Here is a 23526-nt window from a genome sequence, read left to right as displayed (position 1 = left end):
GCTTTTATATGTTCGTCATGATTATGCAAGATAACTCCATCTTTGCCTTCGAACTGCAATGCCAGCAGATTGAACAAGGTCTGTGTGCAATTCGGTCTGGAACAGCAGAAAATCTTTTGCTTGGGTTGACCTGCCAGCAGTAGTGCAGCTGTGCAAGCATGGCTTACGCACACATCATCGACACGTCACGAATGCCTCATCGATCAAGTTCTATTTCTCTGCTCTGTGAACCGAGTCTATCTTATCAACTCCAGCTTGTACTCTGAAGTTACTCGATATATTGGGCCGGTTCCTATTACGTCACGGTCACGTCGTGCATACAACGAAGGTCTTCCATGTCGGTGAGTCGTGCGCTTAAATCCAGGACACAAACTACTGAAACTCACGCAACGGTTGTAGATGCAGGTACTACAGTCACCACGGAGGCTGGCATTAAGCCTATCATTCATCCTTTCTGGGAGACACTGCCGCTGGTCAATATCTTCGAGTTTATCACACCAGACATTCTCCATCAATTATATCAAGGTCTCGTGAAGCACCTCCTCACTTGGCTGTCTGAAGCATGCAGTAGCGAAGAGATAGATGCACGATGCCGGCGCCTTCCTCTTAATCACCACATTCGACATTTTATGAAGGGTATTACAACACTTTCACGATTGAGCGGCACTGAGTACAACCAAATCTGTCGGTTCTTACTCGCATCATCATTGATATCAGACTCCCCAACAATATGTCCTCTGCCCGACTTCTCCGTGCTGTCCATGGTCTGCTGGATTTTCTATATCTCGCACAATATCCATGTCACAGCTCCGAGACGCTGGCGAGGCCCTGCCAGTGGAACTTTTCCACGAGAACAAGGATATCTTCATCGATCTTGGAATTCGGAATTCGTTCAACCTACCAAAGCTTCACTTTGCGCTTCACTATACTCACATGATTCGAATGTATGGCACAACAGATAATTATAGTACTGAATACACAGAGCGCCTCCATATCGACCTCGCAAAAGATGCCTACCGTTCGACAAATCACAAAAACGAATTCGCGCAAATGGCCTCTTGGCTCGAACGAAGGGAGAATATTCTACGTCACCAACAATATATTCAGTGGAAACTCGGAGCCACGGAGTCTTATCCGGGGAATCAGACCCGCCCTCCAGATATGTCGTTTGCTCGTTCTCAGGTGATGACGAAGCATCCGACTATAAAGGCCGTCACATTTGACAAGATCAAGAGTGACTATGGTGCCTCATACCTCCGTGAATCACTTGCACGCTACATTGCTAAAGTTACACTCGGTCCTGCGAACACCACAATTACACCTTCACAGCTCGCACATTATGCCGCTAATTTGCACATTCCCTTTCAAACTGTACCGGTATTTCACAAAGTCAATGTTGAAGTCCGAAGCCGAACCGGACCAGGGGGAGACGTGAGTGGCATCGGACCAGGTACGAATGCGCTCGTGCGTCGTCATTCGGCCGAGTCCCAATACGCATGTTTCAGACATATATTTTCTCCTCCGTGTTTTACCGTATCATAAAAGGCTTCGTGCAGCCACTCGAGCATCTCAGTCCGTTTCTAACGACTGAGATGTACGTGCTCGATTATTTCACTTATTACATTCTAAAAGCTAACAATTGAACTACCTAGTATCTGCTTGTTCTAGGTACATACTCAATGTATAGAGTCCGTTTCTAACGACTGAGATTATCTGCTTGTTCTAGTTGACGTTCTCCCCGCGTGTCCGCTCCCTCAAAAGTCAACAGTCAAGTGGGTCTCGGTTGACACTCGTGGCCATAGTGAGGACCTGGCACTGACTAAGCATCAAATCACGTGGGGTTCGTTGCAGCAGTTGAGTAACTGCGAAGTTCAAGTTGACATTCATTCTCCCCGTCATCCTCAGTGCCGCTGGTTGATTTCCCTTCGGGTCGAGGCTCCACCTTCATGCTACTTATTCTCCGAAGCCTTGCTAGCATGACGCCACTAGCTTCATCCGTCACCTGGGAAGGGGAGATCCGATCCCGTCATGCCACTGTGACAATAGGTGGCATGGGGCAATGGCTACAATATACCTCGTGAGTGAGTTTGAATCCCTGGCCGGGCCTGCCATGACCTGTACTTTTGTTGGCATGACTCAGGTCATACTTTACAATCTTATAAGGAATGATATCTTTCAAGGGCTGACTCGGCGAATAATCAATCACGGGTGCATAGCATATACACAGAATAAGTGATTTTGACACCTTGAGGCATACGTGCAGCACGAAGAATCATGTATGTCTGGTAAAGCTTGGCGCGGGACTAGCGCCCTACTATGATGTCAAGTTGCACCATCACGGTGCATATTTACGGTCATTCGTAAGATCTTGATCTTCGGAAATCGTTTATAGTCTGTAAGTTTCTTCTAGTTGATGGGTTCCATCGTGCTGATGATGCGATAGTGTTCATTCAGCCGAGAGCAATCAGCGTCTGCGTGGCTGATGATCATCCCATCATATACTACATAAGAACGCTCCTCATCTACATCTATTTGGAAATATTACGGGTAAGGTCAGGTCTTTATCATGTACAGAACTTATGTACACCATACAGGTCGATCAATGTTCATTTCTAGTTTGAAGCCAATTTAGACAGACAAGCCTCGTGACGTTTCCTAAAATCTTCAGAAACATCTGTCTAAACGCACCTACCTTTCGAGAAACCAGGACGCGGAGATCCACATTCCGTGCTAATTCCATGCATATAAAAAGTTACTCCGTGACTTGTCCTCGTCATCCCACTGCTGTTTGACTACGTGATGTTAGGGAAGTTCACAGACAACAGCACCTTTTAGCGGGAAAACGATGGAGTGGGGTACCCCTCCAGCGGGGGGTGACACAGGCGGGTGTTTGCCACCATTTGCTAGCTTAGTCAGGCCTTCGGGCGTTGTCGTAGGTAGCATGATCATTAGGTCGAGGCCACACCAGCTTCCGTCTGCTAGAGGCAAGCACATTGCCAGCCGCGCCAGTCCAACGATGCAATTCGACGTTACTTACAAGTACAAAATGATCAACATACACTCGCGTGTACATAAGATATGCACATTCAAATGTGTTGCAGATGAGCTGACGACTATCGAGTAATTTAAAAGTGAGTCGTCTATTCCAATCCCTCCATTATTCGAGTGACAGGAAACTTTATTTAATTGATCAACTCAGCAATCGATCACTAGTGACTCGCGTGTCAGTGTCATGAACCATACTGCACCGATGTAAAAGCAGAAACACTACTCACAGCACATACAAAGGCGATCTGCCGTATCGATGAGTCATGGTTAAATCCAGGACACAAACCACTATAACTCACGCAACTTTTTCCAGGGCATCTGCGGCATTCGTGTTTGTAGACGCAAAAGACGGGACAACCTTGGATCACACTGGCCTGAACAGGCGTGGCAGAGCTTGATGATGCCATCTGAGCTACGACGACGAGGAAAATTGCAAAGGAGAAACGCATTGTGAGTGAGGATGTGATATGGTCTGAAGGCTGGAATAAATCCTAATGGGTTAGTGGCAAGATACCTTGCTTTTATATGTTTGTCATGATTATGCAAGATAACTCCATCTTTGTCTTCGAACTGCAATGCCAGCAGATTGAACAAGGTCTGTGCAATTTGGTGTGGAACAGCGGAAAATCTTTCGCTGGTGAATCGTGCGATCCCCAGTGAGAAACGGTCCTAGCCGTATCTCCGGAAAACGACGGAAATATTGCGATAAGATTCACGTCGATTTCCGGAGAAAGATGAGACTTATAGTCGATTTTTAGTGACTCGCATCGAGCGAAATAGCGTATCGTCAATTGTGTTAGTGTACCGTAGATTCTAGTATATTCCTGTAGCTCCCAATTGACTTGTCCATATTTGCTCATCGATGCAAATCGACCAAAAACAATTGTATTACGAAAAAATTACAATAAAAAGTGTACTCTATATACCACTGTAGCACCCCCACCCGTGCGTCAGGATGACGTGGCCCACCTGGCGCCAGCTTCTGGCACATGGGAGTCCTTGACAGAACAAATCATTGTTAGATATACTTGTAAGGTAAGCAGACAGTACTTACTGTGTGATGGCAGCTGCCTCATTCTCGTGTTTCTACAGCAATAGATATCAATTAAAATACATTGGGTAGCTTTTAATGGAACTCACCAATTGACTGTCTTGTAACGATGTATCTGTTGAAGCTGCTGGACCTGTCAGTCACATCAGGGAATCAACCCAAAATTGATATGACCAGACAGAATTGGTAATTAAAACACATTATTGTACATCATTTTTTAACCTTAGATATTTTTATCATAGTGTCACACATAGGTGAAATAAGATATGACTATACCAGAGAAATATCATCTGGATGTATGTCTTGGAAGCAGACAACAGTGAGATAACTGCATGTCCATACACTGTAGTTGAATGACTACAGGTCATCACATTTCCAGTAGATTTATAATACATTGTAGCATTTTTTAAATAGTGACATATGTTTCATCTAAATTGCATAGAAGCTGCAAAAACTACAATTGTGATAGCCAGCTTGTAATTACTTGTCTGGCCATCACCAACATGGCTAGCATTTACAAAGCTTTTGCGTTTCCAGTAATGTTATAATGTGTTACGCACTCAAATAGATCTGCTATGCGGAGCCCTAAGAGGGGTGTCGTCTGCTAATGTTCGTGACGTAACCGGAAGGATCCGGTATGGCAAGTGAGACTGGCGACGATGAGTCGGCAGCGATCACAGTACGCACGTGTCACATGACTTCTAAGACGGATGTCTATGAAGTCGCTCAAGGTAAGGACAGTCTTGTCCGAACGATGAGGTCGATCGAGGTAGACTTAGTCGCGATGAGCAACTAAGAAAAGATACTAGAGACTGAAGCCAAAGGGGCGTTCAGAGGGAAGTATGTTCCAGGGAAGATTGAGTAGATTCAAGTTAGAGAATCTAGTACAGGGTGACCGACTACTTATACTAAGTGGAGAGGGTTAAGGGCAAGGCTACCGCACAGTAGGTAAGGGTAAAGGGGAAATGAGAATGGTATAGGTGCATTGGCAACAGAGCCGGATTAGTGATGGATGGTCGAATGTGGAATGAGACCGATAAACGTTGGGACGGACCAACGGTAAGAATACAATGTGCGGGAATCCACAGTCAGAAGGAGCAGAAAGAGGAAAGCCACATTGGTGGCACGAGTCAGACCGAGTCATAGGTGCGGGACCACATTGGTGGTCGAATCAGGGGAAGGAACGTGCATGCACGTGCGTAGAGGCGGGCGATGCGAGGGACAGGAATGGTCCCAAGGATCCGGTCAATGGAAAGTCGGTAAAGGAGGGCAAGCTGGTAGATGGTGAGGGCAAGGACGAAGGGAAAATGATAGGGGGGCCATGTGACCGATGTTACTTGTAACATAATGTGTTGCAACATTTTTTAAATAATAGGATATGTCTTACTATCTAAACTGCATAGAAGCTGCAAAAACTACAATCATGACAGTCCGCCTGCAATCACCTGCCTGATCATCACCACGGCCGAGTCCATGGAACAATGGTGCTAGGTGGTTACAGAGCAGTACCATGTAGTATCAGTGTGGGTGGACTTATTAAAGTGTCACTCAGGAGTATGTAATAATAAGTCTAGATTTCGAAACTGCGATGTACGGACAAGCATTGCTAATAACAATACAAAATTGGAGTAAGTTATACGTTCGCAGCATCTCAGAATTCTGCGAGTCCAGAAAAGAAGATTCAATAGCGCGGTAGAACTTATAATAATGAGGATGCTATTTCAGTTCTGATACGAAGCAAACAGTGAATTCAAATGTTGTAGGAAACAATGCATGTCATTTTGTACACTAAAACCAGGCTCGAAGGAAACAGGTGGGAGCAACTTGTTGGATATAAGTGAAGATAGTATGATGCAGGGGTTCAGTAATGTGGGGAAGCTCAGTGATTTAAGTTGGAAGTGATAGGGGGTACATTTGAGTTAGAGGCAGATAAGGGGTACGTTTGAGTCGAAGACAATGGGCGGTACTTCGAAACAGGCGAGTAGACGTTGTCACTGGGAAAATGGTGATTGGTAAATGAAGTGATGAAAAAGGTAGCAAGAATGACATAAAACAAACCAAGGCCGACGTACAACAGAAAATAATTAAATATAATTATGACCAAACCCTGGCTTTGGCTTTGGACTTGGACGGTAGCGAGTCTCACAGAAGTGCATAAATATTGGAAGATAGGGACGAGGTTGAGTTCCAACCGTCAAACCAATCATCGTCAAGTAGAGGTGGTTCGATCATCGTAGCACTGGCAGAAGATGCGCCTTCTGACAAGCTGACAGCAATGTTAATGTAAGAAAACTTGAAGCAAAATGTTCATGCCCACCAACAGTGCGTGCTATGGCTTCAGCAAACATGTCCACTTCGGACTGTGCGCGTTGCTTCTTCAAATACATAATACAGTGACCTGCACCAAACCGGTTCGGTGCATGGATGACTAATGCTCTCTCACGAGCCCGATACCCTAGAAATCATTATGAACAATCTTCCTTTACTTTATGGTTCAGACTGCAGTTCAGATAGTATTTTCATTTCTCAGACAGACTCAGATAGGCTGAATATTCTTGTATATTTAATTTTGCGGTAAATTCTGCTTAGTCAGCAATAACAATGACTCAGACTGAATCCCACACATGTCAAGTAACAGTGTAAAATAGTTCTTGCATAATTTGCCTTGTGGGAACTTTCTTAACACTCTAAATACACGGCTCGTGTCATTTCTACGGTCAATAAAGTAACATCATAACAAGACACCAACAAATAACATAATCAGTCTGTTACTTAATATTTGTCACATGATACTAAGTTATATGACTCTAACAGTCAGGTGACCTATGACCCTAAACCAAATCATGACAAAGCAACCTTTTTGAGATGACTAAAGCTTGATGACACAAATTATAAAGCACATGACTACAGTAAATAGTATTGGTACAATCTGACTAAGCCTATTCCCCTTAGAACGTGGGAAATAGTAACACAGCCACCATAATTTATCTATATAAGACCCCACTTTTTGCCAATAAAAAGAGGTATATAGGGAACTTTTAAGCCCCACAAAATAAATTTGAGTGTGAAGTGTGATCAGTATCAACAACAGTGACAAGAGCTGTTAAGCAACTAACTGAGAGGTCATTGTAAGCAACATCCAGCAATACCTTTAGCTCATCATCAACAACTGTGAAATATCTTGAGCTCACTGTGCTCAACAGTGAGCAAACTTTTTCTTTGATTTTCTACTGGTGAACCTCTAGTCTCCTTCTTTTCTTTTCTTTTCTTTTCTTTTCTTTTCTTTTCTTTTCTTTTCTTTTCTTTTCTTTCTTCTTTCTCTCTTTCTTTTTCTGTTTCTTTGTTTGTTTGTTTCTTTTCATTTGTCTCTTTTTCTGTTCAGTTCGTTCACGTCTCAGTGTTATTGTCTGAATTTGTTTCAAGATCTTTGTGTTGTCTTTACGTCCATCTAAGCACCGGCTTAGTAGGAAGACATCAGAAGTTGATAGTGACGCTTGACCTCACTCATCTGAGTAGTGATACTGAGCCAGGGTTTTCTTTGTCTGCTAGACTTTAGTCATTGAATAGGGGACTTGGTACTGAAATCCAAGGACGTCCGTTCCTGATTCTGTTTAATACTCATTGTGAGTTCCTTGGCAGCAGGTTCAATAGTGAACTAAGAGTTCTACTGATCACTGATTAGTCCTGACCTTTGATTCTACCTGTTTGTGCTGAGGGGGTGATTGCTATAATTTCACATGACTTTCTGTAGTAAATTTATTACAAGAAGCATTGTTACTGAAGGAAGGGTTTCTCTTATCAATCTATTTCTTTTTTTATCAGTACCATACTGTTGGGCTGACTTTTCTCTGTTCTCTAAACACTGCCATACCGTTGGAGTGAATCATTTTTTTTTTTGTCATCACCATACCGTTGGGCTGACTACATTCTGTTTATTTTATTTTCTATTGCGTCCATACTGTTGGATTGACTGGTATTGCTACTGACCTCACAGGAAGTACTTTTGTCTGAACATAGCTTGGGGAAGTGTAAACAGCCACCCACGAACAACCACGTTATCAGTCATTGGTATTTGTCTGAATCACTGACCGTGGAGATTTTTGATTTTGTAGGTGTTTATCTATAGATCATCTATCTAAGAAGACAACGGAAGTCATACTTGAGTTCATCCAGTGTTTTACTCTCTGCTCTGAAGTGGTTGCTGTTATCGTTACCAGTACCGGTGCCTAGAGGTCTGTTGATTTCCGCAAGGCATGCGCTCACGTATGCACGACGTGCCATATCATCAACATGGGATTTCAAGTAACCAGGTAGGTGAAGAATTGGATCACCTGGCTGCACAATGTCAGAATACCAGGTCCTTCGTAGTATTAGCGACGCTCACCTTTGAGAGGTTTTCATGGCAGCAAGAAACATTTACATGTTGCGGGGGGTCAATAAGTACTCGGCTAGCTTTGTTACCAACTGCTGTAGTGTCATGAAAACGTGATGACATCAGAAGCGATGCCTTGCGGCAGGAGGAAAGCCATGTCATGCATTTGGATTGGACAGCCTCTATGCGTCTGGGACAGTCGAATTTGACCGAGGGAGATTCTTGACATACTCCTTCATAGTCGACAGCATCCAGGGGGAGCTTTGTAGCAAGCGATGGAGCTAGGAACAATGTTGAATTCTTTGGACATGACCTTTTGAATAGAATAACTCACACGAATTAGTTGAATTAGTTGTAGTGTTCAGTTTTTCGCACAAGTTTGCCATAGCTTTACTGAACAATGAAACCTCCATTTGTGCTCAATACATTCTCTCCTCCATAAAGCATCTCCCTCTTTGCAAAAACAGTACTGTGTTACTGTCCTCTTGCTGGAGCTGCGTCTGCATGGCGATTTCCCTGATGCTCATGTCAAGGAGAGCTATCAGATCGTGTGGGTCGACCGATTCAAACAGCACAGAAGCTGTAGTGTAGAGGGAGTATGGAAGCTAGAGGGCAACTTATGAATGATTAGTATGAAAAACAATGTGAGCAGACTAATGATTTCAGCCCTGAAGTTCTGGAGCCAAAATCTCAAGGCATTCTTGGCGTGTTCTATTTCAATAAAGTGGCTTTTTTGAAGGTGACTGGGACGTAGAAAAAGAAGCTGAAGTGACAATTGACATATTAAAAGGTTTGCAGGGAGTGAAAGGCTCAAGGAATATTTACACGATTGTTGAATGTTTGACTCTATAATACCAGAATTTTGGAAGCGATGATGCACTTCGACCTCGTCCTAATTTGGATGCAATGGCGTACTGACCTGGCAGTGATCGAACTCTAAAACAACATTAATTACTAAATTGGAATCAACAAAACAAACCGGAGATTCGGCGGAGAAACTTGGCTGCAGCTTCGTCTGGCGGGCCATTGATCAAGAATGAGCCAGTCTCGTTCTCCGCATGAGTCACATCAACACCAGCAAGGACAGCAGGGGTAATAGCTTATCGCCAGACACTCCTCAGACATGCCAATAAGCCCTGCGTTAGTACTGCTATGCTGCCACGAACAAGGTATGTGTCGCCTTGATGGACCAGCCATTATGCTAAGCGAGATAAGTGCATTAAACATATATATTAACTCAAGTATACATACCTTCGAGGAAGTAGAGTTCAAGGTAGACATTGAAGATGTTATCACTGAGACTTTTGATGGAGTTGTCGAATGGTACGATGTGTATTCCCTTTATGTCTAAACATTGACAGAATCGTCAATGTTTCATGCAGCGAGTTATTCGGGCAATCTTGGTCACCTGAATGCGATTGTCCTTCGACATAACCGGAGCTCGGGCGAATGAGTATGGTGTCGCAACATTTTTCCCCCTGCGTCCCACATTGGTTATAATGATTAATGTAAAGAAGTCACGATACATACCTCATGATGATAGTGTTGCCCCGGAAGAGTTGTAGAACCCTCGTGGTCGCAAGTTTAAATTTGCAACTGTCTGGGGAAGCTTGGACAGATTCCCAGCAGTATTCAGATTTGCATACCTGCATGTGCATACGTCAGATGTCATGCACAGAGGTTAATCTTGTCATTCAACATACCTTCATAATCCGAGCGAGGCCTTAGAGTATCGACCACCAAGTAAACTATCAGCTACTCTCTACACAAACAAGACATTGGGTCGAAGAGATAGATGAGGAGGATTGGGTGTGGGCCATAAGTTTGACGGATGATTGATGATAGGTGAAGGAGGTTTGGTGGCGGACAATGGCAGATGTAGATGCAGGGAAGGCGGATAGAACATCTGCAGAAGAAAGGCTGTAGCATTATGAATAAATGTTGAGAAGGGGAAGGAAGACGTGTACTCGCCGGTCATCATACATTTTGGGACAGAGGTGGGTTATTGCTTTGGTGAGCGCTCGTCTCTGAGCTTTGGTGCGAGAGGGCCAAGCGATTACACTGCCGAAAGGTGTTGACTCAAAATAAGCAAGGTCACTGTGCATTCGAATAAATAAATATACTCACCAAAACTCCTCCGACGAACTCTCTGGTAGTGGTAAGAATTGGAAAAAAGACACGGCAGAATTCAGTCAAACTACAGGTATATGGACTTCTGAAATGTATAAGAAGGTTATCTAGTTTTTCTTTGATCTCTAAATGTCGTTCGTGAGTGCGGGGCTGGTGAACATTGATATTGCTTACTTTGAGTAACATAGTCGCCACCATTCTGGCTGTATGATCACACTCAAGACGCTCAGCATCACATATCCCCATCACACTTAAACAATCCAAAAAATGTTTCCAGCCCAACAGATAACAGATATCGATGTACATTCCAAAACAAGACTACTGCGGATGAGATACAGATAGGACATTATTTATTGGCCAACTTAATCACTCATGTGATCGGCCAAGGCGAAAAACCTGGTTGATACTGTGCTCCCATTAGCCAGCGGAGCATAAGATTCCCGATGAACTCACATAATGTTGCACAATTGGGCCAAGCTGAACATGAGCTCAGGGTGACCCTCGTCATTGCGCTCGTGGACAAGTGTGACAGCCATCTCACAGAGCTCTTCGTACACCTGAGCCGGGTGTGGATATTGTAGTAGATCGACGGGTATTTCCGTTAAGGTTGTGTATTTCAGCAGGAGAGCACCGTAACACTCAAACACGTCATAAGCCAGTGAAAAAAGAAACAGAAAGAAAAAGAGACTTACACTGGACCCCAGAAACGACATAGTCAGAAAGGGTGGGTGATCTACATTTCTAAACATTGTTGGCTCCAGATCAGCCAACACCAGTCGAACAGCGTGTGTGCTAGTTGTACGAAAAACAATGTGCCACATGATCTCTTTGGCAATTTGGTGGGTGAGGAACCAAGCAAAACCGTTTTCCTGCAGGGCGAAATAAGACTAACGACCAAAGGAATGCGGGACACCTACTCTAATCGGCAGAACATTCGATTTTGGTCTAATGAACTGCTGGAGCAGAGTTTGAATCATGTCGAGCAATAAGATGCCTGCACCTAAGTCGTCGAGGTTGAAGCCTGCCTGAGCATGGCTGATCGAGCATGACACCAAGCGCTTGGTATCGTAGACAAACTCTGAGAGTGATGGGTTGGCCTGTTCTGGGATGAGCTACGCTAATGAAAGTAAGGATTCATACATACGAGTTTCAATACATCGTCATGAGACATAGTAGTCTTAGTGGTAAGCGACAACACTGAGAAGGGGGTCAGTATGTCTAGCGTGTCAGAGAAATTTAGCTTCCCACCCTCTTCCAAATCGCGGGAATCAATATTAGCCCGAAGGAGAGCCCAAGGCCAGACATTGCGAATAGCTTCTGCCCGATTTTCAAAAGTGAGCCGGTGGGGGTTTGGGATTTCACCAATGCAAACTGCTATACGTAGCAGCACCCGGAGGTAGGCAAGGGCCAATTTCCACTTCGGATAATTATTCATGACTCTCTTGAGGCCCCCTTCGGGTACAGCAGCTTTTTTCGCTTTTTTTCGCTTGGAAGTGGGAGTTGATTTGTGATTTGCGTGGACTTGATGGGTACTGGCAGCGGTGCTGGGTAACATGTTGCCTGAGTATGAAATCCATGAATAGATAGTTGGCGAGTTCGATGTGGCTGCTTGGGATGCATGGGCACTGGTTGGGTCTCCAGGTATCAAATGTTCGTTGCCGCAAGACTCATCCAACATGGAGGCATCATTTAAACTGTCGGCTTCAGTTACGTCGTCCGAAGTCATGAGGGTGGAAGAACCAGGGATTATTGCAACACCACTACTGTTGTAGGCATCTGATGTGGCTGCAAGGACTGTGAAATCAATGTTGGACCAAGGGTAATAACCAGTAGGATGCCGGGCGAGATGAACGACAGTGGTGGGGTTGTTAGGACCAAGCTATGGTGTATTGTCAAGTGAGATACCTATATTTTTGAAAGGCGGACTTACACAGTCGTACACAACATAGAACTGGTTATCGGGACCTACCCTCATGGACTTCGTAGGCAAATTTAAATGCGCATTCGTAGCATGAAACTATAGAACTGCTCAGTGGGGGCACAAACACAATAGAAATTCGACTTACAGACTTAATGTAGATGGGAACTTCTGTGCTCTGTTTGGTTTCCAAGGCCGAACGATGGATGACTGGTGTCAGCACATAAGCGTATAGAGAAATGGGCACTGTCAACTAGGAGGAAGTAAGTATGTAGTCTCACACAAAATCAACCACTGACAGTATTATGTAGCATCGGTCGATACTAGGTCCACAATGATAAGCACTATGTAACTTCTTCAGAAAGACAGGTACTTACATATAGAGGGTACAGAGTCGGCCCAGGTCCCAAAGCCAAATAACCAATGAAGTCAATATCATCCAGACCAACGGAATCGCCCTGCAAACTGAGTGAGCGGGTTCACTGTGTTTGGAATGTAACAAAAAAATTGACACAGTAGGGTGTGAGGCCAGAATTGTCAAACATAAATGAGTCCAGCTTTGCAGCCGGCTCGTTCATATGGTGATCGTGGGCAATGTGGGAGGAGGAAGCCATTGAGATTGAGAATGAGAATGGCAAAGAGAGATCAATAGACTTTTAAATCATTCTTGTTTGGATAGTTTTGAGTTATTGAACGGACACATCTTTTCAAAACTCTAAATTGAACCCCAGGATAAGCAAAGGCACCTCGGCGCCACCGCAAAGGGGATCCTGACGTATACGGTCATTATACCATCAAAATATTTACATGTACAGTCCTCTGAAATATGGACGCTTGACTAAACGAGGAGCTTCGACGCCATCCGATGCCTAGAACAGACTTCAACGCAGCACTTGCCACAATCAGATGCCTAGAGTAGTCATAGATGGAGTGTAATTACGTTCTTCATCACAATATGATCTAATTTTCATAATCCAATTCTACTTCACTGTCGTACATCTCTTCATACTGCTCTAACAGCGATGATTGGCTACTACCACACCACTGTTCAGTGGGATCTACTATCAGAACATCTTCATCTTCATTGTCAGTTGCACCTTCATCGCTCTCTCTGGAGTTTCTGGCATCTTCGTCATCTTCTCCGACAAACGTGGACTGCGCTGTGATATCATTTTGTTGAACTATGACTTGCATAGCGCGTTGGTGAGAGTAGACATGCCCGACACCAAGCCCGAAGTGGAAGCGCATGAGCATGTCACGTTCCACAAATCTGACATGAAGATGATGCTACGTATCAAAGATACGATGCGACAAACTCACTGATTGACAAAGTATTCACACCAATCATCCTTATCTCCCGCACTTGCTGACATACCCGATCCATCGACATGTCTCTTGTGGCTGGCAAAACGAGGGATAATGTGACAGCCCCTAAGGACATCTGCAGGATCAAGAAAGTTGAATGAGTGTTTGTCCGCTAGAGGCGGAAAGTTCACTTGGTCTAGGGTTAAGGTCCCCCAGGTGGAGTCCTAATCGATCGGCTCATACCAGCATATTCATAAAAACTCCATTCGATGGGGAGTATAATCAACCATACCGCTTCCGATAAAGATCATGTTAACGTGATATATACCAAGTACTTTCCCGTAGATATATTTGTGACCTTGGTTTCCTATGTCAGTGTCAGTGCGGAGGACCATGATGTTACAGTGGGAAGTCCTCGGATTGACCACGTCTTGGCCTCTGCGAACATCATAGGTTGTGTAGTTGAACCTTGCAATGTTATGCTGATACATCCGATCATCCTTGATGATTATTGTGTTGATGTCATATTCATTGCGGGAACCCAGAGAATCGCTCGAAGTGTTGATACGATGCAATAGATGACCCTTCAATTTTGAAACAAAATTCTGCATGAGTGTGTTAGAAGTCTGTCGATGGGGTATGATTGAACTCACTGTGATGGCAGGATCTCCTTTGTGGCTGTGTAAATACGATCCTATGTGTACAGGGTATTTTTGAGTCAGGCCGATATGGTGATGAGCTTCAGGACTTGTCACCAACTCAGAAATTTCAACATGGGGGCGATAAACAGTTCTGTCCCTGATACGGTGAATATGAGCCTGACGGCGTTCAATTCGAGTCAACTGTTTGACAAATAAGTTGCGATCGGTGCGGAGATATCTGGCCTTTGGAGAACGATGTTCGAGTTCACCCTGAAATCAATCAGTCAAGTTCACAGTTGAAAAGTTTAGAACACACCAGTTCAGTGCTATACGAATCACACGTGCCATACCAGCATATCATAGACACATAGTCTCCCAACGCGTGAAACTTGTATGTTTAAAAATTGAACACCTTCGTTCGCTGCACATTCTGAGTTGATCACCCTGAAGGGTCTGCCTGCCCTTGTTCTGCAAGGCGCGAGCTTGCTTTTCCTTTATGCCCTACTGTCTGTGTCCCCGCCTTCTTTGTATTACGTCGGGTACGAGCTTCAACCTCCTGGTGCAACTCGTGGGTCTGGTATGCGGCACAAACTGTAGCCTTGAATTTACAAAATTGGTCCCCGAGCGCCGACGTCACTTCATCCATGATATTGAGGGTCATATCAGAATGCATGCGGAGCTTAGCTAGCCCATGCCAATGAGCCATGGTGAATAGTAACTGAAGAACAGTTCGATTGTGCAGCTTGGGAAGAAGGCCGTCAAAAGCAGGGATAGAACACTGTACATAGTGCATCAGTAGCCTATTCAACATCGATATGCAGTGAACTTGTACCTGGAGGAGGTCCTCAAAGTTCCGAGCCGCCATACATTTCATCTCGGAAGAATTGGATGTAAACTTTCGTATGGTGGCTGCGCCAAATGTCGGGGTTTGCCTGTACCTGATGGTAGAAATCAGCTGAACACTACGAGCAACGCAGTATTTAACACCGTACCTCTCGTCCAATCAATGAATTAGATCCTTGTCATGTGCCACAATAATTTGCAACAGGTGAATGAACAGCATCTTCCATACACCGATCTCAAATTCGTGTAGAAGGTCTACCACCAAAGCATGAAAAATATTGAACCCCATTAGACTGAGGCGATCTATGAAAGCATTCTGAAGCATGGTTAGCAGTAGTCAGCAATTGGTGATCAAATCTCACTGAGGTGGGCACCCAGGAGTGTGGCTTGAGAATGCGCTCTACTGGTGCACTGCTGACTGCGTAGTTACTCTCGTATATCATTTTACGGGCTTCACTAACCAAAGTTCCTCTTTTTTGAGCATTGCGTTCCAGGGTCGAGCGTTGCTGTCTATCCTGGGGTCTTCCCATGTCCTGTATCCGATCCTTTGGAATGAGGCAACGGGGACATGGGCACCCTCCCAAATCTCGAACTGTGGCTATAAGAACTCTGGCGAAATTAGAATTGACATTATTGAACCAGAGATAAATCACGCACTTCTCAGGATAATCTGCAGAGTACGTGAAAATCCAAGGATAAAATCTACGCATGACACCATCACAACAGTGAATGACAATTCCATGCGCATACGCCTCTAGAAACTCCTCATCCAGTAATATATTCCACTGCTCCTGAAATAATTCCCGATGACAGTGAGTCGCACTTTCACTGGTTCCGCCAGTAAAGTCTTTGAATTTGTCGGGGAGCTGGCAATGCAACAGTTAAGTATAAATTAAAGCCCACAAGCTTGGCATGCATACTGTTTCAAAGTAAGCAACATGGTTGCTCAAGTGACACAACTGGCTTGCAACGGCGATACTTGGACTCGTTCCCGAAGTACATGTATGTAGGCCAGAGCTTAGCAGTTCCAAATGAAGTAAGTTGTGTGGCGTCTGACCAGAACATCAGAGCAGCCACCACTCGAGGTAGGTCACAGCCTGGTTCCCCTGGCGATTCTTGCAGTTGGCTATGGGCCTCATGGAAACACACAGACGTGTACAGATCCCCGTGTATAAGGACTTCGTCATCTAGATGGGGGGGATTCCAATGAAGCTGGTATGGCTCATAATGGAAAAGTTTGTCATCTCGAGCATTAGCAAGCTTCTCCCATATGACCGCCACCAGGGAGCGATGGTACAAATTTGCAGCTCTGTAAAGTCGAGCACCTGGTGCATCAGTAGTGCAAGAAAAAGGAACCTTAATGGAAACCGGTGTGCATTTCCATGCAGCATCTTCATCTTCCCATTCCTCTCCATCTTCCTCGTCGTACTCATTCACACCCAGCTGGCAGTTAATCTTCTTCCAATGAGTAGATGTCACATCGGCGACATTGAATGTATTGTTGCCCAAGATTCCAAGCAGTTTAGTATAGTCACTTTGCGATTTTTGGATCTCCTGATTCCAATACCAATCACCGAGTTGAAAGGAAGAGCGGTTTGGATAGGGATGGTACTGAGACTCACTGCTCGAAGTAGTCAACGGATGAGGTTGCTCAGAAACTTGGGGGCGCCCGGTAAAAACGAGAGGTCTGCAAGAGTGACATACTCTTCTGGATCGTGGGGTGGCAGTTGCAAGGAAAAGTATTGATGCACCAGCCCAAATATATTTGGAGGGGTACAAAAAACCGTGCACGCGTGCAAGGCGGGTCGTTGACATAAAGTGACTACAGATCCAACAGATTCTGGAGGTTGGTTTCGCACTTCCCTGGGCACCGTAGGTGGAGGTTGTGGAAGCACATCCCTATATCTCAGGGGCAGCTGGTGGTTCTGACATCGCAATCTCCGCCATGCCAAACTAACGTCCTCTCCTCCGTCAATGTCTCCTACTTCACAATTTGGGGATGTAATCCCTCCTCCAGAGGTAGGCCGAGCAGGATGGACTCCAGCCTCAGAATATTGAGTCGCCGTAGAAGTGTTGGCATCATCCGAGCTAAGGTCAACGGGCAATGCATCGGACACTTCCCTCGGCATTTCATGCACCTCAAGAGGGCCAGGTGAGGTGCACACCCTTTTCTTGCATCCTACAAATTCTTCAAAGGAAGATAGAGCCGATGACAATCACTTTTCCATGTGAATACACGAGCGCTGATGTTGGCTGAAGTAGTTTTGGGCAGTGAAGATTTGCTTGCAGACGCAGGTATAACTAGACGACATGGAGGGGTGACCGGAGCATGAAGCCTGCTATTGTTTGTGATTTTAAATTGTTGATGGAGTCGCATGCTCGTAGCCAAATACAAATGAGGATGGCACAATGCGGCAATTACCGGTAGCCAGATACACTCAGAATGGCACGGCTATCATCATTTAGGCAGCCTGGAACCAGATCGCGCAGAGATCATGGAACACCTATATAACCTCCCATGCAAATTCAACTGGGAACCGCCCAACATGTCTGTTCCATCTTCTCCATGCTCTGAATGTTCAATGCTCGCATCTCCGGAATTCGAAGCTGACCCTAACGTCATAGGGTTGCTGGTTAGAATCCTAACTGCGCGTCATGGTATTCTTCATCACCATGGGCAGATGGGGGAACTATCAATGTATTTATGGTAAATTGAATGTTTTCGGGACATCAGTTCCTCACTCACGATGAGGCCAACCCTACAGGCCAACCAATTGGCGTGGACTAAAAATCCACCCTTCACAATTTGCAGCTTATGGTCAGACGCACATTTTTCGATATCCGTGTTGTCTTTGCACAACAGGTGACAGATATGTCAAGGCATCGGTCTTTCAGTGACCTAGTGGAATGTCCCAAGGGCAGTTCGTTGCTGAGTGCGCGACCAGCACTTGTGGTTACATGTGTAAGTTGGTCCTAGAATTAAGCCTGACGGACAGCTAATATTCAATGTAGTGAATGTGAAGAAATTCATTGGGATACCCTATGTACTGGCAATGTACTATCCCCAAAAAAAGTGCCCTTACTCGCACTCACATTCGAAATGTCCTCCCACCAAGTGACGGTATGTCAAAACTTGGACATGTTCAATCTACAGCCTGCATTAATATCCTGGTTATACAAAGATGGGGTAGATCTCACGATCATCTCATCCACTTGCCCGGTGGTTTGCATAACCGTCGAATATCAGAGGTACAAATGGCGCGCTGATAGCACGATTATTCATTGTATCTAGTAACCCACTCTTTTGAATCGTATCATATCACAAAGTTGATCGTGTGCTACAAACAAAGCTAACTATACTTCGGAGGTTTGCTATGGATGGTGAGAAAGTTGAGCAAAGTGAAGCGAAGAGGGTTCTTATACTGATTGACTTTGTGAATCAAACTCCGCTGGCAGCACCCGCATCACCCAAACCATATATTGCCACCAATCATTAATATCGAGCTATTTGAATACATGCAGTAAGTACGGTAGAGTTATAATGTAGTGTAAACGTGGTAACTAGCGGTATACAGTGAGTGTAGTGCTGCCGCAGCCCGGTCCTGAACCAAGGGTCCGGTCACAGGTTCGATGTAACAGCCAACAGCAAAAAGCAAAGAATAGTCGGTCCGTACTTGTCATAATAAAGCCCTTCCACCGATTGCGCATGCAGACGAAGTGCTCGGTACACAAAGATGATTGCTGAATAGGTGATCGCGAGCAGCGCAGCACTAATCAGGCCCTGCGGATCATCTGCAGGTACAAAGTTCAATAACATCGTAGCGATAGTGCCGATCAGCACCACAAAGCTCAACCATTCTGCCACAAGAAACATCAGCAGACAAACTCCTTCATCTAATACAAAGAAGTTGTACCAAGAACGTGCGTTCGTTTGCAAAACTCAATATGAACAAGCACTGCAATCCGCTTGCCAGATGGTGCACACCAGTCTCTCACTAATAAACGGTCCTCCTCTCGCAGATTTTCCTCGTCCAGCCCTACAGCAGCCTGCACCTCACCATCCTGTACATGCGGCGGCACATTCTTATTCACCTGTAAACGCTCATGCAGATGCTCATCGAACGCAGAAGATGGTGCCAGTGGGTCAATTGACACATTCCTCTCCGCCCTCGGAGGCTGTGGCAGCTTCAACAATGGCATGCGTTCATCGTATACCACTTCAGGAGTGCTGCTGCTTCCCCTGGACTGAGATGCAGGTTCACGTTCCTTGAGGGACTTTTCACGAAATGCGATAGCAGCCGTAACGTCCTCATGCGCCAGCCCTGTGTGCCGAAACTCGTCTCTAGCAGGCGTCAAGTCCATCTCTTCATCTTCTTCCCCTTCAGAGACAGGCTCAATGTAGGAGTGTACCGGCAAAACGGGCGAGAGGGGCGAGAGAATACCGGACTGAAAATCAGGAGTACTCTTTGTCGGACGCTCGACTGTGAGGTATCCAGTATTGGGCTTGAGGATATCCGTGTCCACTGTGAATGATGTGAGGCAAGAAGATAAAATGGAAGCAGGCCCTTCAACTTACTTTGAGGCAGCCAGAACGGCACGAGATCTATGTGATTAGGCAGTAGGGTAGCGCAGCCATGGATGAATTTGCTAGTGGCAGTCTGTGAGTGACATAGAGCCACTTTTTTTGGGTGAGAATCGTACCTGAACTTGGGAGCAGCTTCGACTGGACCAGATCTGTTACCCACTTGGGAGGATCTTATCCAAACTGAGTCTGAAGTTTGACTTCCAAAACCCCATACCTTGACCATAATGAATGTGAGCATGTTACGAAACTGTTCAATAAGGGAAATGCACTTGAAAAGCTCTTTATCCGCCACTAACACCTGGTCAAAAAGATGGTTGATCCCAATGTCGGTTCGCTGCCAGTTATCGCCAATACGCATCTGTCCGAGAGTAAAGTCAAGTTGCATATTTTCCAAATCTTCGAAGTCCAACGCGAAAGGTGTTACAGTAACATGGCACGAGTCCCCCGCCAGCAGACCAGCCCTCTGCCACCGCACAGCTATAGACGACAGCCCTCTGCCAAACGCACGGCTATAGACGATACCGGAGCCTCACCAGCTCTATAGACGATACCGGAGCATCACTGGCTCTGTGACGACAGATGACGACAGATAGATGATGATAGATGACGATAGACGATAAGCGGCAACTGCTGGCTTAGATAAGCGGTCTGGACCGCACGTGACGATACATGACGACATAGGTCTAGAAGACCTATTAATGTTATCAAGATAGAAGGCAAGCCTCGTGCTGCCTCGAGGATGATAGAAGGCAAGCCTCGCGCTGCCTCATGTACTGATAGAAGGATACCACGTGGATCCTATCTATGATGGAAGCGTACTGCATGGACGCTATCTACGATAGAAGCCCGCCTCATGGACGCTATCTCTGACTCATGTAGATAAGCAGATTAGAACCCAGCTTTAGGCTGAGCTTAGATATGAAGAGTAGCCTTATATAAGGTCGAAGATTAAAGTAGACGCTCCTTACTTTAATCTTACTAGGTTTACCCTTGAACTCCTTGTCCCGCTAAAGCTACCTGCTCGACATCGACTCGTACCTTCAGTGACGCCTCTCACTGTCTGTAAACCCTGCTATCATCTCAGCGTAACCCCTCGTTAACCACCACGAGCTACATTCGAGTACGCAACCTTTGCTTGTCTGTAAAGGCCGACGACTCTCAGCACTTGGTACCACTGTCGTGGTTGTCGCTGTTTAGATTATCCTAGTCACACACGACCGTTTGTCGTAACAAAAGGTGCAAAATGATATGGGTAATACCATTGCCACGAGGGGGTCTACTACCGAGTCAGCAAATAAAGGCATATCAGCGGACGGAGCTCACCCCTTGATAGTAGTAATGCAGAACCCATGCAATACCTTCCACATAGTGTTTTGTTAGCCTTTGCACAGTAGAGTCAGCCAAGTTTGTGCAGAAATCAATAACAAAAGCGCCCACTTTCTACGGAAATCATTATCATTTTCTGATATGCCAAACTTTTGCTGATAGTATCGCTTCTTATACCTGGGATCATACAATCTGAGAAAATGTTATTCACAGCATTGCCATACCTCACGTTATCGGCCTGATCAACTGAGCCATCGGCCCTGACTACCAGGGTGTAAGATGCATCTTCGTTATCTTCAGACGACTCCTCATCAATGCCAGCCACTTTATCGGTATCCTCTCCCTCGATATCTTCAAGCTTCCACTTGACACCAGCGACAGGTGTTACAGGCTCATCAGCTGGAAGAGTTACAGGATCATTGGGCTCGACATCCATGTCACCAGCCCCATCATCAACGAATTCAAGTGCTGATGAAGCATTCCCAAGACCTGGAATATCTCCGTCATCCATAAGCTCAGCCTCTGTTTTGGGTGGAGGGGTAGGAACAACCGGCTCAGGTTTAGGAGCAGAAATACTCTGTTTCACAGGAATGAGTCCAGATAGCTCAGCCTTGAGCATCTCTGCAGCACTCATGTTCGCCATCTGTATAGCAGCTCGATTGGCAACTACATCACGATTTGAACCAGCCAGTGCTTGCGCTGCAACTGGAGCGACTTCAAGAGACTGAGCATTACGCGGCGCTCCGAGACCAATAGAGTCGGCCTTGGCAGCAAAAGCATTATCTGCACGTTGAGGAAGAGATGATAGTGATGTAGTGGATGCAGTCAGACCAAGTTTCACAGATGGAATGGCAAACTGAATATTGCCTGCGGCGTTCTCTCCAGACCCAGACTTTTCAATCCTACGATGTTTCGCCTCTTGATCTTGGCATTGCTCAGCTGAGATATGGTAAGTCTCTAAGGCATTGATGGATCACATCATAGATACTCACTCTCTTGTCACTTACGGAAGATCTCATCTTCTCGTCGCGCCAGTCCCTCTAATATGATCTGCGCACGACTAAGCACTAGTTGACCATGGTTCATCAGATATCCACCCATTCTGGGCAACTCCATCTTCCAGATCCTCAAGAGAGTATCAATCGCTCCTTCGTGAATCTCAAGTGATGGCAAATGCGGCAAGAAATCATTGCCGACAAAGAATATGAGTAACACCCAGGCATCAATAGCCATTTCCAAATCGAAAGGGAAGGGTGTATTGTTCACATTCAACTCGTATTCCAGATACTTGCGCAGAATGGTGACATCGAGGAAAATGAACAGTTTTTTTTCCGGTGGAGGAGGCTTTTTAATCTCTGATTTCATGCTGTACATTGAGCGGCATAGTGACCTTCTAGAAAACGCATATCGTGTTTCTATGGTGATGACTGGTGAATTGGTGTAAGGCGAGAGACATGAATGGATGTACCTTTGAAATTTTAAGAAAACCAGTGATATTCAACTTAGTGTACAATGCCAAATCGTGAACATCTGCTACGAGGGTAGCGACTTCTTCTTGAAGGCTGTGAAAGAGGTCTTTGATTGAGGTATCAGATTGGTTATCGTCCATATCATCATCATCATCATCAGAGCCCTCGTCGGGTCCATAGTCCGAAGGGCATGCTCGATGCAATCCTGGGTCAGAGGAATGGGTGTGGAGCGCCTTGGAAGAAGGTGGAGAAGATTCTTGAGCGACAAGTTTTTGAACGTCCTTTTCAGCATCCCGTATACAGCAAGATAACTCAGTGGTCTGGACAGCGTCAGCTGAAGCAGAGGAATGAACTGAGCTTTGATTATTTACCTTTTGTTTATAAACTTTATCGAGCTCCTTCCTGTTTCAGCATGGTGGTGAAATCACGTTCATCTTTGTCGTCCCAGCTGTGAGAGGTGGTGCGAGACTACCCAGATAGAGCAGATGAGTGTGGCTTGAGCAGTTTGGAGAAGGATTTACCTTGAGTTCACGTTTCAACAAATTGTAGTCGATGCGGAAGGGTCTCCATTCATCATGAAGGTTAGTCTGTCAGAACAAGATCATCTAGTTTGCTTCACCTGATTTACCATACGCAAAAATGACGCACCATGATCTTCCTTCCAAACTTCACGATGTGCCTGTCAACGACTAGCTAGGAATAAGTGGAAATCCTTTAAAAAAGAGTGTTCTACAAGTCTGCAGCGGTAGCTCACCAACATGAAACAAGGGGAAGAAGTTTGGGCATTAACGTGTTAATTCCTGGACCCGACTTAGGGTACAGGTCTATCGAAAAAAAT

The 23526-nt window shown here is 45.3% G+C and overlaps 5 protein-coding genes across 5 annotated transcripts; all 5 read right to left on the bottom strand.

Moving 5' to 3' along the window:
• Positions 1-3078: 3078 nt before the first annotated feature.
• On the bottom strand, positions 3079-3517 carry F5147DRAFT_662412 (uncharacterized protein). Its single transcript, XM_041434779.1, has 2 exons — positions 3200-3517; positions 3079-3131 (listed from the first exon to the last, which is right to left on the bottom strand). Exon 1 carries the CDS (start codon positions 3495-3497, stop codon positions 3231-3233), a length of 267 nt encoding a protein of 88 aa, XP_041299939.1. The 5' UTR covers positions 3498-3517; the 3' UTR covers positions 3079-3131; positions 3200-3230.
• A 4713-nt stretch (positions 3518-8230) lies between these two features.
• On the bottom strand, positions 8231-13133 carry F5147DRAFT_647038 (uncharacterized protein; the record flags this gene model as incomplete). The annotated part of the gene is made up of 20 exons (XM_041433175.1): positions 8231-8434; positions 8484-8752; positions 8950-9076; positions 9391-9407; positions 9451-9570; positions 9723-9810; positions 9880-9949; positions 10002-10117; positions 10340-10391; positions 10599-10620; positions 10776-10804; positions 11055-11239; positions 11294-11470; positions 11519-11713; positions 11746-12480; positions 12532-12618; positions 12668-12772; positions 12819-12842; positions 12897-12977; positions 13032-13133. The coding sequence occupies 20 exons, from the start codon at positions 13131-13133 to the stop codon at positions 8231-8233; spliced, it is 2805 nt and encodes a 934-aa protein (XP_041299938.1).
• Positions 13134-13479: 346 nt separating this feature from the next.
• F5147DRAFT_766475 (uncharacterized protein) lies at positions 13480-13892 on the bottom strand (the record flags this gene model as incomplete). The annotated part of the gene is made up of 2 exons (XM_041440783.1): positions 13480-13789; positions 13840-13892. The coding sequence occupies 2 exons, from the start codon at positions 13890-13892 to the stop codon at positions 13480-13482; spliced, it is 363 nt and encodes a 120-aa protein (XP_041299937.1).
• A 183-nt stretch (positions 13893-14075) lies between these two features.
• F5147DRAFT_562718 (uncharacterized protein) lies at positions 14076-14735 on the bottom strand (the record flags this gene model as incomplete). Its single annotated transcript, XM_041430637.1, has 2 exons — positions 14076-14429; positions 14478-14735. Coding segments are annotated over 2 exons (612 nt in total), but the record flags the coding sequence as incomplete, so codon positions are not given.
• A 4192-nt stretch (positions 14736-18927) lies between these two features.
• F5147DRAFT_785413 (uncharacterized protein) lies at positions 18928-23474 on the bottom strand (the record flags this gene model as incomplete). Its single annotated transcript, XM_041442916.1, has 12 exons — positions 18928-19166; positions 19223-19831; positions 19885-19955; positions 20010-20251; positions 21449-22176; positions 22227-22574; positions 22610-22634; positions 22688-23022; positions 23117-23156; positions 23210-23275; positions 23337-23367; positions 23443-23474. 12 exons carry the CDS (start codon positions 23472-23474, stop codon positions 18928-18930), a joined length of 2766 nt encoding a protein of 921 aa, XP_041299935.1.
• Between the last annotated feature and the right edge of the window lie 52 nt (positions 23475-23526).

Source organism: Suillus discolor (genome assembly GCF_016758755.1).
Source record: "Suillus discolor strain FC423 chromosome Unknown F5147scaffold_1, whole genome shotgun sequence".
NCBI classification, from domain to species: Eukaryota; Fungi; Basidiomycota; class Agaricomycetes; order Boletales; family Suillaceae; genus Suillus; species Suillus discolor.
This window is presented reverse-complemented; position numbering and strand designations above follow the sequence as displayed.